Consider the following 14,460-nt stretch of genomic DNA (forward strand, 5'->3'; position numbering starts at 1 on the left):
GGCCGAGCACAAAGGTCCTGGGAACCCAGCCACAGTGATGCTCAGGTCAGGAGAGCGATCAGTGCCACCTCAGTAAGTCAGCCCTGGTGGAACCACCCTCAGCAGAGCTCCTAGGAGTGGGGAGGAGAGGAGGCGGCCCCTCTGAGCTAGCGGTCCTACCAGCCAAGTCACATCATCCCAGGAGCCCTCTTGCAGCTGTTTCAGGTTGTCTGCTGAGGGATACAGGCTTATTGTCTGCATACTGGGCTCCTCCTGGACAGACACCTACTTCCCCCACACCCCTGCCCAAAAGCACTGCCACAGGACCCCTCAGGTATAAATGATCCCTTTTATTGTAAGTAATGCGCGACACTGGCCTGGCTTTGCACTGCAAGCCCTCGGTCGAGATATAGTCAAATAACTATGGCTGCAGGTTCTTCTGCACGATCCACAATTCAGACACAGACACAGAGCTGGGGTGGGCAGGAGGGGCAGGAGGGCGGTGGAGTGTGGACTGTCCCCGGCCCTGGCCTCTCCGTGTTGGGTTGGCCAAGGCCGACATCCCCCACGGAATGACAAGCAAATGGTGGCACGGCCCTTCCCACAGCCAGCCTGGGGCTGCTAGGAGACTGCCCTTCAGAGCCTTTGGGCCAGGCCATCTTAGGCCCATAACTTCATCTGGATTATTTAATAAAAAAACAATAAATTAAAATTAAGCAACAGCTTGGTCCTGAGGATGCTGAGCCAGCATGTCCACAGTTTTTGGCACAAAAAAATCAGGGTCTTTTGTTCTTTTTGGAGTGCAGGGTTTGTTGGCTTGTTTACAAAATCATTTTTTAAAACATTCCCTGTGAGGTAAGGCCCCGGGGTGGGTGGGGCTCTGTGAGAGCCTGAACCTGGGACACAGAGTTGTCTTATCTTGACAGTGCCGGCACCACGCTCTTGTTTCCTGTTGGGGGGTGGGAACTGGGGACGGAGTGTGGGCCCAAGAAGAGTGCTACAGCCATCAGGACGGGGTTGTGGAGAGGCCGAGCTGCCACCTGGCAGCTTTGGTCGAGATGAGGGGCCGGTCCCCACCCTGGGCAAGAGCCGAGGTGGAGGTAGGAGCACATGCTCACTGTCTTCAGAGGGCTGGGCTGGGGGTGCCTGATAGGCACCTGGGGGAAGAGGATGGAAACAGGGCCCAGGCCCATCTGGCACCGTGCAACACACATTCCTGCAAAACCAGCTGCTTTCATTTTCTCTTCTCTCTCTTGAGGCGTCCATCACCTGTAACAGTCTAGAATTGATATATATATAAACCATCAAATATGATCTGAGATATAAATTAACAAGTACAAGGCCTCACATTACATGATGTGAAAAGGCTAAAAACAGCGATAGAAACTACATTCATAAAAGTGCATCGTCAACATACAACGAAGGCTTTGGCTTGTTCTGGTGCCCATGGGGGAGTGGGCATGGCTGGCAATGAGCTGCCTGGAGCTAATCCCCAGCTCCTTGGAGATATGTCATCCCTGGGCACTGGCTTTTTTTTTTCCTTTAATGACAACTCCCAAGGAAACTGGGTGTTCAGAGGGAGGAGCTCTAGCAATAGGCACATTTTGGAGGGGAGGGGCCGGAAGAAAGGACCAGCGCCCCAGGCTGAGGTAAATAAGGCCAACTCTAAGCTGCTTGGAGATTCTGACTCCCTGGCCCCTGCTGCCATTCCTCCCCCACAGGAGCTAGAAGGGAAAGAGGCTGAGACCTCATGGTGATGGGCAAGGGTGGCCATGGAGGAACTGAGCTGGTGGTTTTGGACACAGTTGGTGGCATCATTCAGGCTCTCCCTTCTACCAGATAGATCTCCAGCCTAGCAAGTCACGACTCACAACCAGCCTAACATGACTCCCCTGGCTGTCCTGAATGGCCCACTCAGTGTGGCCAGCAGGCTCAGATGCCTTCACTGTGTTGTCCATCTTTCTTTCTGCTCCAGTGGGGGGAAAGGTGCCAGACAAGGAGCACAAAAGCCCTTACCTTCCTTCAGCTCTTTCCAATCTGGCCCAAGGCCCAAGCCCACAGCAGGGGTACTCAGCCCAGAGGGCACGCAAACTCTCCAGTTTAGAAACTGGGTACATAAGAGTGACTCCAACTTGTAAAACAGAGACAATTGCATTGACAAAACTGGGTCTCCCCCTCAGTGGGGACAGTTCCACATCTCAGGCCCCTGCTTGAGGGTGAGGGGAGTTGGTCAGGGTCATGGGGGCAGGCAGGACAGGCTCCTCCTTCCCTGAATAAGGCAGCATAACATTTGCTTCATTCATCTTTGGTAGAGGACTAGGACTGGCAAAGCTGGCCTGGGGGCTCCAGGGAGCACGTGGCCCAGGCCTCTGCTTTCCATGGGCTACGGGATGCTGGACTTTACCTCAGGCTTGGGTGGGCCTATCCAGCCCAGAGATGCCCTGATGGTCTCCAGATATAAGGAGGACAAACAAAATAACACTCTGAATGAAAGTAACACTATTCAGACCCTCGTGTCCATCCTGTGCCCCCAGACCCTCCTCTGGGGTCTGGTGCTGACTGCATTGTCAGGACACAGCCCCGAGGGAGGGGCCCATGGTGCCTTGAACACTGTTCCTAGCCCCTTCCCCTCCACACTGAGCTTAGGACGCCGGTGCTCTTGGGTCTGGTAGGCTGGGGGCTCCCAGTCCTTAAGGCTGCAGCCACCCCACCTGGCTCTGAGCCCCAGTAGCAGAAGGGCACAGACAACGCTGGCTAGACTGCAGCTCCATGGTCCACAGCCTTGCCTGGGAGAAGCAGCAATACTGCTGAGCCCCACAGCAGCCCCCTGCCCTTGCAGCAGGGGACAGCCAGCAGCAGCGTGGCCTTAAGAGCTCAGTACACGAGCTGTGCAAAGTGGTGTGTGAGCAGCTCCTCGGCTGAAGGTCTTTGGCGGGCCTCCACGAAAATGCGCCTCAGGAAGTCCCGGCCATGCTCAGAGATGTGGGAGGGCAGCTGAGGATTGGTGGGCTGGGTGGCAATCTTGAAAATGGCGGCCATGGCTTCATACTCTGCCCAAGGTGGTTTCTCTGTCAGCATCTCCACCACGGTGCAGCCCAGGCTCCTGGAGAGAGAGAAGCCCTGTGTCACTCCTCAGCCAGCCCCAGGCTCCCAGCCTCCCTGCCCACTGAAGTGAAAGGAAGTGTTTTTCTCACAGCACATTGAGGCAGGAGATAAGCTGGGGGCTGACACCCCTGTAGAGGGTTCCTAAGGCCAGAAAAGGCTTCAAAGCCCTGTTAGCCTTGTCTACAAACTACACCCACCTCTGAGCTCCAGGATACATTAGTTTCCTACTGCTGCTGTAACAAATTACCATAAACCTAGTGGCATAAAAAAAAAAGAACACATTTCTGGAGATCAGAAGTCTAAAATTAGTTTCACTAGGCTCAAGTCAACGAGTTGGTGGGGATGGTTCCTTCTAGACACTCTGAGGGGAGGATCCATTTCTCTGCCTTTTCTAGAGGCTCCCTGCATTCCTTGGCTGCTGGCCCCTTCCCTGTATCACTTCAGCCTCTTGCTTCCATTGTAACATCTCTTACTACCGACTCTGTTCTCCTGCCCTCTTTTTATAAGGACTTGTGTAATTATACTGGGTCCATCTGGATAATCCAGGATAAACTCCCTATTTCAAAATTCTTAAATTAATCAAATTTGCAAAGGCCCTACTGCCTATAAGGTAACATTTACTAACCCCTTAGGGGTCAGTACATGTGTATCTTCAGGGGGCTGTTATTCAGCCCACCTCAATAACGTTCTAAGAGGAAGAGATGCTCTCAAGATTCTCAGGCCCTTTCAGAGGATGGACATGAAATTAGGTAGCACAAATGCAAGCCATCTGAGCACTAGGAGAGAGAGCAGAAACCTGCTATTGTTTAGAACACTGATCCAGGCCTTGAGAATGGATCCTACTTCTTTCAGAGATTTAGCAGACATCAGGGATGTCTTCCACGGCCTAAGTTTCCAGCAGTAACCAACAGTTGCTACTCAGAGTTAAAACACAACGCTTCTGCTGTATGAGCTGCTGCAGGCACCACCAGCTCTGAGTACATGGAGCCTGCATCTTGGCTGGCTTTGCTGGCCAGAGGCAACTGTTCTCACTTCCTCCTGCCACACTGCAAAGCCCCCAGGCCTCATTTCTAAGTTGGTGCCACTACAGCCCAGACAGGGAGATGGGGTCCCAGCATATCCCCAGCGCTCACCACACGTCTGCCTTCCTTCCGTAGCCCTCACCGCTGATCACCTCAGGGCTCATCCAGTAGGGTGTGCCGGTGACTGAGCGCATGCCCGTGCCTGACATGCAGATGGTCTGCAGGCGCTTGCTGGCCCCAAAGTCCCCCAGCTTCACATTCCCAGCAGAGTCTCGGAGGATGTTGGCTCCTAAGGCATGAAAGGGCAGAGGTTGCAACCCTGGACCCCTGGGCACTTTCCATCATCCTCCCTCAGTCCTTCCCTCCCAGGTCCAAGGGCTGCTGGGGAGAATGGGGGCTACCAAGAATTAGACCCAGACTGCACAGAGCAAACAGGCTAGTGACAGGAAGCCTCAACCCTGCAGCACAGAACGGTCATCACCATGGCCAGCATCAGCAGAGCACTTTACAGTATTTCCCCCAGTTGCTTAACTGATCTTTACACCAATCCCCCAAGGAGGCAATTAGGGTTCTTTTCAGAAAGTGTGAAATGACCAGGCTGGAAGTTCCCAAGTGGCCAGATCCCGTGGACCCCACAGCCTGCCCCTGCTCACCCTTGATGTCCCGGTGAACAATCATGTTGCTGTGCAGGTAGGACATGCCCTCCAGGATCTGCCGGGTGTATTTTCGGGTCACACTTTCTGTCAGAGCTCCATAGGCCTTCAGCTGGTCTTTCACTGAGCCCTAGAGCCACAGGAGTCAGAGGGAGTCACTGCAGGAAGGCAGCAGGAAGAGGGCAAGGCTATTTCCAGTCCCCAGCGCTGCAGCGAAGGAGTGAGTCATCAAATCCCCATATGCAATGTGCCAGGCACTTTGCTAGGGACTGTTAGGCAGCTTGCAGAAAAGTGGGAGACGGGCTTTCCCTTAAGCAGTGGATGACCCAAATCCAGAAGGGAGACCTGTCTGCTCCAGGTAAAGGCGGCACTCACTGGCCAGTGCAGCTGCCCTGTAAGCCTCGGGTCAGGCTGGCCTGGGACATTTCTCATCACACAGCATCACTGCAGCCAGAGGAGGGCCCTGCTGACTCCAAACCCTGCTGTTATTTCACCTTCTCCCCTGAGCCTCTGGGGTCTCAGGTGATCAGACCCATGTAAAAGGGACCCCCATTCCACAGCCCCCAGCCCCAGGTCGGGCCCCCTCTTTTGTGTCCCACACACATCAAGGGGCACATACCCCCGGCATGTACTCCATGAAGATGGTCAGAGTCTTCTCGGCGCGGTCCCGCAGGCAGCCATAGTACTGCACTATGCGCTCGTGCTGCAAGTTCTTCAGCAACTGGATCTCACACTCCAGAGCACTCACCTCCTAGGGGAGGGGCCCAGAGGTCACCCAGGCCCTCAGGGTGATCCTGCCTAGGATCAGCTCAGCCTCTAGTCAGTGGCTTCAGAGGAGTCTGTCTGCCTTGGAAACGTCAGCTGGAGAAAAGGGGGACTCACAATGGTCTGGCCCTTGTCCACAATGTTGGACAAGCCTTGGGATGGTGGCACTCCCAAGCTGGAAGATAGCAGCAGTGGGGTGGGGCTGCTTAGTTAAGGTAACTGCTATATTTGTCCACTCAAAGTGGAATAAAGGCCATATCCAAGGCCAAAAACTCCAAAGATAGGCTCCTTCCTGGTTCAAGGGCTGAGAGAACATCTGTTTGGTGAGAGTAGGGCAGGTACTGCTCCTTGTGGCAGTGGCCATCACCTCTCAGTTTGGGTTGCTTGGCACTTTGGCACCAGCTCAGTTCCTCATACCCAATCCCTCCCCAGGGCCAGGGTAGACAGCAGGGGAGCCTGGGAGGAAGAATGATGGGGGAAAGCAACCTGTAGCACCTCAAGCAATTAGTCTGTGCAATGAGATGGGCATTTTGTTGAGAGGGAGGAACAGAAAGTCAGACTATGAGGAAGGCAGTACCTTGCTTGTCTCAGGACTGTCTGGGTCAAACTGGACCTGCTTAGAAGCAAGTTCGCGTCCTGTGTCCACGTCATAGCACAAATAGACCCTGCCAAAGGCACCCTGGCCTAAGAGCTTCCCCCGGCGCCAATTGATAGGAGCACTAGGAGCTACAGGGGAACAGAAGGAAAGAGCATTCAAGTTCAAACACTTACTTCCCGACATTCTGCCTCATTCTCCAGAGGCTCCATCCACCCCCGCCAGACCTGGCAGCATCACATCTCTCAGCCAGCACCTCCACCCCCATCTGGAGTATGCCTATAGCCCTGGTCAATCAGACCTTAAGGCCCAAGTCCCGAGAAGCAGAGGACTGGCTAAAATCATGGTTGAATGCTCATCTGTATTGATCAAATACCTTTACTTCCAAAGCCCCTAAATATCTCGTTATGTCAGGGATTAGGAGATTGTTCTTCAGTTTAAACATGAAAAAACTAAAGACCAAAGAGGAGAAGTGGCTTGTCACACAACAGTGGAGTGAGGACTAAGGTCCAAGGAATGTGCTGCCCACCCGCAGGCTCTTCTATGGGGTGTGGATGGGTCAGAACAGCCAACTGCTGAGCCGAACAGCCTCAGTGGACCCACTGGCCTCCTGCCCAGCAGGTGGTCTGAGCATCCCCAGGGCAGCCTCCTACTGGCCAGGGCCCACTCCTCACACTTGGTCGGCACGTTCCTCTCCTGCACAGAGAGGGCGTTCTCACTGTCCGCACTCCGCAGGCGTCCTCGAGGGTCCAGGTACTGCACCGCCAGACCCATGTTCTCGCCATTCGTGCTCAGGGAGCGGCTGGAGGGCACCAGGGTGAACAGGTTGCCTTGATGTCGCCGTATTCGGGGAAATGTTCTTCTGCCTGAAGAGGTGCAGGGGCCAGAGCAGAGCAAGTCAGATCCCTGGCCACGAGGCTGAATGTGCAAACCGGGTCATAACACCAGCTCTGCTCCCTCCTATCTGCCCTCCTACCAGACTCATGCCAGAATGGCTAATGTCTCAAGCACCCTGAGAACCAGGACAATAGTGGGAATTAGGAAGCAGCCACAGGTGGTTCAGTGAGCCCTGGCCAAAGGGAAGGCACAGGGCTGGCCCTCAGGCCCCACATCACTCTCAGGGCCAATCCACGGCTGGTTTCTGTTTTCCTTGGCATCCTAACCCTAAGCCGCTATGGAAGCTCCATCCCATTTGCTGCCGGGAGAGGCAGAAGAGGGTGTCGGAGAGCTGGAGCCCTGGAGCACGCTGTGCACTCAGACAAAGGATGGAGTTGCTGTAGCATTTGTAGCATCGTCTGCAAATACCATCCTCCCTCCTTTTTTTAAAAAACAAACAAATAAACAAAAAAAAAACCCTGTCTCTACTGCCACAAGCCTGGGCACAGTTCCTCCGGAATAAACAAAACACGGAGTTTGGAGTGTCTGGGCCACCGCCTTGCAGTGGCTTTTCTGTGGTGGAGCTCTAACCACAGCTCTTCTGAGGTGGCCGGCAGGGGGCAGGATGAAGGTGCACTCACCATCGTTGTAGTCCTTGTGGTGCACAGACACGTGGTAGCGCCGGGGGTAGGTTCCACCTTTGACCCCTTTGTCATAGAGCTGAGTTTCCCGATCTGAGTAAGACAGAGGAATCACTGGCTTCAGGATAGGCCAGTGTGAGTGATCCATTTAAGCCTCTAGGTCACCCGAGACCTCAGAGCAGTAGGCCCGAGAAGAATTAAAAAACAGCCTTGTACCCATCCCAAAAACAAAACAAAACAAAACAAAACAAAGAAATAGCCTTGGCTTCTCTTCCTAACTCAGCTCTCAGGAGCAGACTGCCTGCAGCCCCACCCAGACACCCTACAGTGCTCACCCAGGCTCTGGAGAACTCACCAGAGAACTCCTGTCTGTTGTCTGGGAAGCTCTGGGCTCGGGACATTCGTGATTTCCGGAAGGATGGGCTAGAAAAATAAAACAAATCACAAAGTAGACTTCTGGGTACCTCCAAAGCAGCTCACCCAGATAGCCTCCTTTTCCTAACTCCTTCCCACATTATCTGGTATGAAGCAGAGTTCGAGAGAAACAGCCATCTTCTGAGCTCAGCATCCTACTTTACTAGTCTGAGGCTCTCATCTGACTGGACCCTGAATAATGAATCCCTCCAGTCCAACCAACTTCCCCTCTAACAGCACTTTCTCTTCTTGCCCTTTCCTCCCGCTTTGGTAACAGGGGAAGAGCTGCAAAACATCCCCTACCCAGGGCAGTAATAAAGATAGCAACACCCTGCATCTTCCTTTCAGACTAATCACCACCACCCCATTTTAGAGATGAGGAAAACTGAGGAACAGAGTGGTTAAGGGAAACTTGTCCAAAGCTAACTGACCAATATTTGGTGGTGCTGGGTCTACATGGCTCCAGACCCCATGAAAGGAACATGGCAGCCTTGAGCTCAAATCAGGCCAGACCTCAAGGCAGTAAGTCCAGGTCACTGAGTTTGACTCCCAAGGAGGAGAAAACAAAGCACTGGAGGGACAGAGGATAAATTAAAGAATCAAGTAGGTAAACTGAGCTATCTTTCCCAGCATCCACCTGAATGGCCCTTTCCCTCATGTACGAGAGCTTTTTGAGAGAGTCATAGGTCAGAAACTCTCAAGGCAGTGATGCAGGGCTATCCCCTACTTCCCAACTGCTAGACCTTCTGTAGTCCCGTCCCATCCCCTTCTCCTCCCCTGGCTTGGCAACAAAACTTAGAAGCGAGTCCAAAAGTCAGTCCCTGTCCTGGCAGAGCCCTCAATTTGTGGCAGCAACTTCTGGCACTTTTACCTGTGCCTCTTTGCATTCCTGGTTGGAAAGCAAGCCCAAAACAAGGCTACGGATTGGATGCCAACAAGCAACTGTGACTGTTCTATGATACCTCGAGGGGAGACCACACTCACCAGTGCGCAGGTCTGTTAGGAGAGACACACACAGATCTGGCCATGGTCACAAGGAGAGTACCGATGTGAGCAATTAATCAGTTACACAAAGAAAAGAAAACTCCCCTAACCGCTCCAGAGCCTCTGACCACAGCCCTAAGCCCAGCCAGACATGGTCAAACGTGTTCTTGGGCATAACAAGGCCAAAGTGAGAGACTGGTTGGATCAATGCCAAAGCCACCTCCAAACCCCCCCACTGACCAGTAAACCAGCTCTGCAGAACCATGTGGTGTGTAAAGGACAGCACCTGTCCCCTCCCAAAGTGTAAGAACAAGATTACACACTAAGCAGGCAGTGAGGTAAGCTAGGCAGTCTAGATATTTTGTTTCCTGGTTTTTATATTCCACTTTCTTATTCTACCAGAAACACTTGGAGAAAAAAAATGAAAGTAAACCCACAAATTTTGTCCCTAATATGTTGAAGGTCTGCTGCTTCTCAGTCCAGATCACAGCAACGAGGCCGAGAGTACAAGAGCAGCATGTATTATGTGGAAAGTCAAAGCACGTAAAGCACTTGGAACTACAGAGCAGGCATTTAACACATGTGAGTGGCTATTATGAGCTACTATTATATTCATCTAATTATACAAACAACATTCTCCTGGTGTTTGGAAAACTAAGGAGAGGGCTAGGAATCCCAGTGAGAGGCTTCTTTCCCAGAAGTAAGATGTTTTAACCAGGGGCCTGCAGACCAGTGCCTAGATTGGAGACACATACTAGTTAACTCTATTTCCTCAGTTTATTAGTTTCAAGAACACCTAGACACTAACCCCCAAGCCAGCCACAGCCCCATACCTGTCTGCTGACCTGTCCAAGGATTGGCAGCTTCCTGACAAGGAATTTTCAGCACTGCTCAGGGGATCCAGCATCTGCAAGGCAAGTCGTAAAATAAAATCCCAGTCCCGGTCCCAGCCAGGTGACCCAGCCAAAGCCAGCAAATGGTCTTTTTTTTTCAAAATATAAAAGTGCCCTTTCTCTGCCTGGGCAACGAGAAGACTGGTTAGGAAGGTACCACTCTCCCCCGTAGTCAACAAGGCACATTTCCAGGAGAGATGAAAAATGCCTGGCTGGCATCCCAAGGAGCCCGGCCAGGAGAGCAGAGCAGAGACGCTGCTTTTCTCATTGGCATTTTCTTGGCTTGTGAACTTTGGAGCCTGGCGCCAGAGATGGTTCTACCCCACAGAGGCTTCTAGTGCATTTGGGTGGGACTGTAAATGCTTCTGTTCACAGCCCATAATTTATAATTTACAAAGACAAGTATTGCCCTCATTTCACAGGTGAGCCAACTGCAGGTCTAGAAAGGTGAGGAGAATTATCTGAAATCATGACAGCAGTCAGTACAGAGCTGACACAAAACAAAACCTTCCCAGGTTCCTGGCTTCCATGCGGAGCCATTAGGTATCTATGTAAATTAACATGCTTCTCTGGTCCTTCGTCAGACTAACAGAAAGCCTTCAGATTAGATTTTTTTCCCAATTAATTTCCCCTTCATTTTGCCTATGGGGGGTACTCACTATCAGAGAATTCATTACCTGAGATCTAAACATAGGGAATCGGAGTATGAGAATTATGACAATTCATGAACAACTTTTATAAAATTGGTTTCCAACTCAAACTTTCTCCTCCCACTTAATTCTAGAATCCTACTCACCTACAGTTTCACCCATATACTGACTTATACGATTTTTAAAAACTGCCAATAAGGCAAATTAATTGCAAAGTAAAACTGCAAAAACCTTGCTAAGGATATAGGATTTCCCCAAGTGGATAAAACCAACATGGGAAAGAACTGCTCCCAATCCATCAAGTGCATATTTGGCAAAGTCAGACCAAATAACAGAAGAAGAGAGAAAGAGCAAGTATAACTAAGGTGACAGGTGTAGTGAAGGAGGAACACCAAAGGTTCAAGAGGAACCTTCAGAAAACACTGAATCCCATGAAGTCTTCTGGGAAAAGGACCCTCTTTATGACAGTGCTGCAGAAGTCAAAGGGAAGTGAAGGAAGTTACATTGTGCTAGCAAGATTTTTAAAAATTAAGGCAAAAAAATTAGCATGAATCATGCTTTGTTCATCCTGAAAATTAGCAAATAGATGCAACTATTACTCAAATCTGATCAAAGAAAAAACAGGATAAATTTATCTTAGTTTCACTTTTCAAGAAAGTCCTGGTTGAATATTCTTTCACTATGCTGTTTTGGTCTCGGTTAAGTGGATTTATCTTGAACAGCCCTTTACTGGCAGCAACTCTCTTTAGCTAAAGAGGCGGGCAATGGAGAAGGACTTGGGCATTCCCCAGCTGCCACCCTCCTTGGCCTCTTCTTGAAAGTCTGTCTTCACTAGGAGTCTAACACTTCCATGCCTTCCAGGGCAAGGGAGGTAGAGCAAGACAGCGAAAGGACCAGGGTATAGGGCCACGGGGAGGGATACAGAGCAAAGACAATTGAACTCATTTGCAATCTCTGAGGTTTTGCACCCAAGTCACCCTACTACAGCTGATGCCCAGAGGTACTCTGTTTAGAGAAAATGGAAAGGATGGTCAGTAAGATACCTAAGAAGGGAATCTGCAGCTAACAGCACTCTACGTCACTGTTCTAAACGTAAAGTTATCCGGAAGGCAGGACTACAGGAGAGAGAAGCAGCAGTTTAAAAAGGCTTCTCACAGCCTATATAGTTTGAATAATGCTCTACAGAGACTAGCTATTGAGGGGGAAAAAAGGCTGTAAGAATTAGTTTTTGGAAAAAGGAAAGTTATAAGAATCAGGGTTTTTTGGTAAAGTCCCCCATGTGATCGTGCTGGTTCTTCAACTGTATCCACTTACCCTTAAGAAATTTCCCCCTTCAAGATCAAATCCCCAAAATTTATAAGACAGATCTTTGCAGTCAAAGCAAGCTCACTGAAAGAACTTCAGAATGAAGCCAGAGATCTCATTCTTGTTGAGTTCACTAAACCAAAGGGCAATTTTCATCAAGTGAGCCACTAGTTTAAAAAGCTAGCCATTAAAATGGGTGAACCATTGTGGTAGACACACCCTAAGGTGACACCCACCCCAATGAGTCCCAGCCTTGTATAACCCCCTCCCCTTGAGTATAGGCAGAATTTGTGATTTGCTTCTAGTGAACAGACTACAGCAAAGAGGATGGGATATGCATTCCCATGATTATAGGTAAGTTACACAAGACTCCATTTTTGCAGACTGGAGCAAGAGATTCTCCTGCTGGCCTTGAATAAACTGTCATATTGTGAGAGGGTCAGATTTCAAGGAACTGCAGGCAGCTTTTAGGAGCTCAGAGTGGCCCCTGGCTGACAGCCACCAAGAAAACAGGTACCACAGTGCTACTGACCTCAAGAAACTAAATTCTGCCAACATCTATTTGAACTTAGAAGGGAACCCCAAGCTTAGAAAGAAATGCAGCCTGGCTGGCACTTGACTGCAGCCTTATGTGACCCAGAACAGAGAACCTAGCTAAGTCACGCCTGGATTCCAAACCCAAGGAAACTGTAAAATAATAAATATTATGTTGTATGTTGTTTTAAGCTAAGTTTGTGGTAATTTGTTCTGTAGGAATAGATAACTAACGTAGTTGTCTAATACGATAAAACCTCACCTGAAGTAACAGTCCTACTTTGGATTGGTATACTCCCTACATTTCATCAAGAAATGGCCAAGGAAAAACAAAATCTGTCAGCTTAGGGTTGGTCATATGTTAAAACTCTGCAGAAATGACAAGTGGTTGTAAGAAGTATGCAAAGAGCAGAGTGGTATTCTGCAGGGAGAACCGTGAGAGGACCACAGAAGAGGAAAAATGTGTTGAAGGCACATCCAACACCAAGGAGGTGAGGTAGCTTAGATCCTGCCTTTGGTAGGAACTGATATTTGGCCCCCAGAAAGAAATAATCCATATTTGAGCAGGCCTGGTAAACAAAACAGCTATCGGATGGGACTCAAGCACCTGACCTCCACACTATGCCCACTAAGATTCTTCTATTATAACCTTGGTCTGATGCACCCCAAGCCGCACCCCAGCCCTGTCTCCCCCTCCCCCCGTGTTATACTCACACACTGCTCGCTGGTCTCTGGGATGAACTCCCCCTCACTGTTGATGCTGGTGTAGGACCCCTGTCGGGCAATGCGCTGCTGCCGCTCAGGCACGTAGCCAGGGGGAGGTGAGCTTCGGCCAGCGTTCTGGGAGCCTAGAGCACAGAAACAAGACCGTTGACTGCAGAGCCCAGGACCTGCAGCCTGAGAGGAGCAGGAGGCCAGCCCAGACCAAGCACCTGCTGCAGAAACTGGTGGAGAGCCGTTTGGCTCTTTGCACATCATGGAAGTGAGGGTGGGCCTAACGAAGTGCTGAGGCTCAAGGAAATGTCCCGAGCCAGGTGGCTCCTCCCACTAATCCAAGGATCCTGAGAAAGAAGGAAAACAGTTAGCAGAAAAGTCAAAGAATGATAGGGAGCATATCTTTGAAAGATAGTCTTTAAGGAATTTAAACTCTTACTTTCAATGTCCTTCAAGAAACTGACTCCATCTTTCTTCCACACAAAGTCAGTCATTCAGAATATATGACTCATTTAGTTTGTAGGGAAGATATGGTAATGAATTTGCCACCAAGAACACTTCCAATCTCTTGCTGGAGGCATCAACCCAGACTCTCTCTGGGGACCACTGGCACAATTAGGTATCTCAGGTGGGAAGGCTAACCTGAGGTTCTTGGTAGCCTGGCTTCCCCACCTGACTCTAAAGCAGAGGCCAGAAACAAAACTGCTCTGAAGACAGGCATAGAATTTTGCTGGATTTCCAGTCTCAAAACCCCACTCACAGGGTATGGGCTACCAATTTCAAGATAAAAAGGTACCTGAGCCATGTTTCAAATGATCTCCAACAGCCCACAGAGGAGAGAATCTGTTTGTCCAAGTTAGTTCTAAGCCCTGGCAGAAAACTGACACTGCTCAGAGTGTGAATTTAGGGGTATTGTTTCATGAACTAACAGAGCAATGAAATCAGCCAAGGCAATCCTTCTTTTCTTTTTTACTCTCTGTTACCTCTCTTTTAATCCTCACAACACCCCTGCAGTGGAAGTGCATTCAAGTCATCCACAGTGAGCAGAAGGGGAAGCCACAGCTCAAACTTATACAGTGACTTAATGGTGGGGCTGCAGCTAGATAACAGACTTTATAAGTCCCAGTGAAGTTTGGCCAAGACAATTTTGAAACCATAATTTATTTTCAAAAGGGCAGGCATGCTGCTCAACACAGTGGTGGAAAGCAAAACTTCTCCCGAAACAGGTCAGGCCATACATTCTCCAATCCAAACAGAGGAGGGGGATGGATCCCACCCATGGGGAAATGTCACAGCCTTTCTGCAAGGAGCAGGAGGGAGGCTAATATGG

The 14,460-nt window shown here is 50.2% G+C and overlaps 1 protein-coding gene across 5 annotated transcripts in view; it reads right to left on the reverse strand.

Moving 5' to 3' along the window:
* Positions 1 to 314: 314 nt before the first annotated feature.
* Positions 315 to 14,460, reverse strand: part of MAP3K3 (mitogen-activated protein kinase kinase kinase 3) — a 58,349-nt gene continuing 44,203 nt past the window's right edge. For 3 of the 5 annotated variants that reach the window (XM_064495684.1, XM_031468855.2, XM_064495686.1), the window contains 10 exons: positions 13,131 to 13,264; positions 9,868 to 9,941; positions 7,992 to 8,059; positions 7,637 to 7,729; positions 6,794 to 6,985; positions 6,102 to 6,250; positions 5,379 to 5,510; positions 4,760 to 4,889; positions 4,218 to 4,395; positions 315 to 3,082 (listed from right to left, as the gene is read on the reverse strand). In XM_064495684.1, coding sequence (XP_064351754.1) covers positions 2,854 to 3,082; positions 4,218 to 4,395; positions 4,760 to 4,889; positions 5,379 to 5,510; positions 6,102 to 6,250; positions 6,794 to 6,985; positions 7,637 to 7,729; positions 7,992 to 8,059; positions 9,868 to 9,941; positions 13,131 to 13,264 — 1,379 coding nt within the window. In that variant the 3' untranslated portion in view covers positions 315 to 2,853. The remainder of the gene's footprint in view (positions 3,083 to 4,217; positions 4,396 to 4,759; positions 4,890 to 5,378; positions 5,511 to 6,101; positions 6,251 to 6,793; positions 6,986 to 7,636; positions 7,730 to 7,991; positions 8,060 to 9,867; positions 9,942 to 13,130; positions 13,265 to 14,460) is intronic. The other 2 variants (XM_064495685.1, XM_064495683.1) reach the window with 1 other exon arrangement.

This window comes from Camelus dromedarius, chromosome 16 (assembly GCF_036321535.1).
Source record: "Camelus dromedarius isolate mCamDro1 chromosome 16, mCamDro1.pat, whole genome shotgun sequence".
Taxonomy (NCBI): domain Eukaryota; kingdom Metazoa; phylum Chordata; class Mammalia; order Artiodactyla; family Camelidae; genus Camelus; species Camelus dromedarius.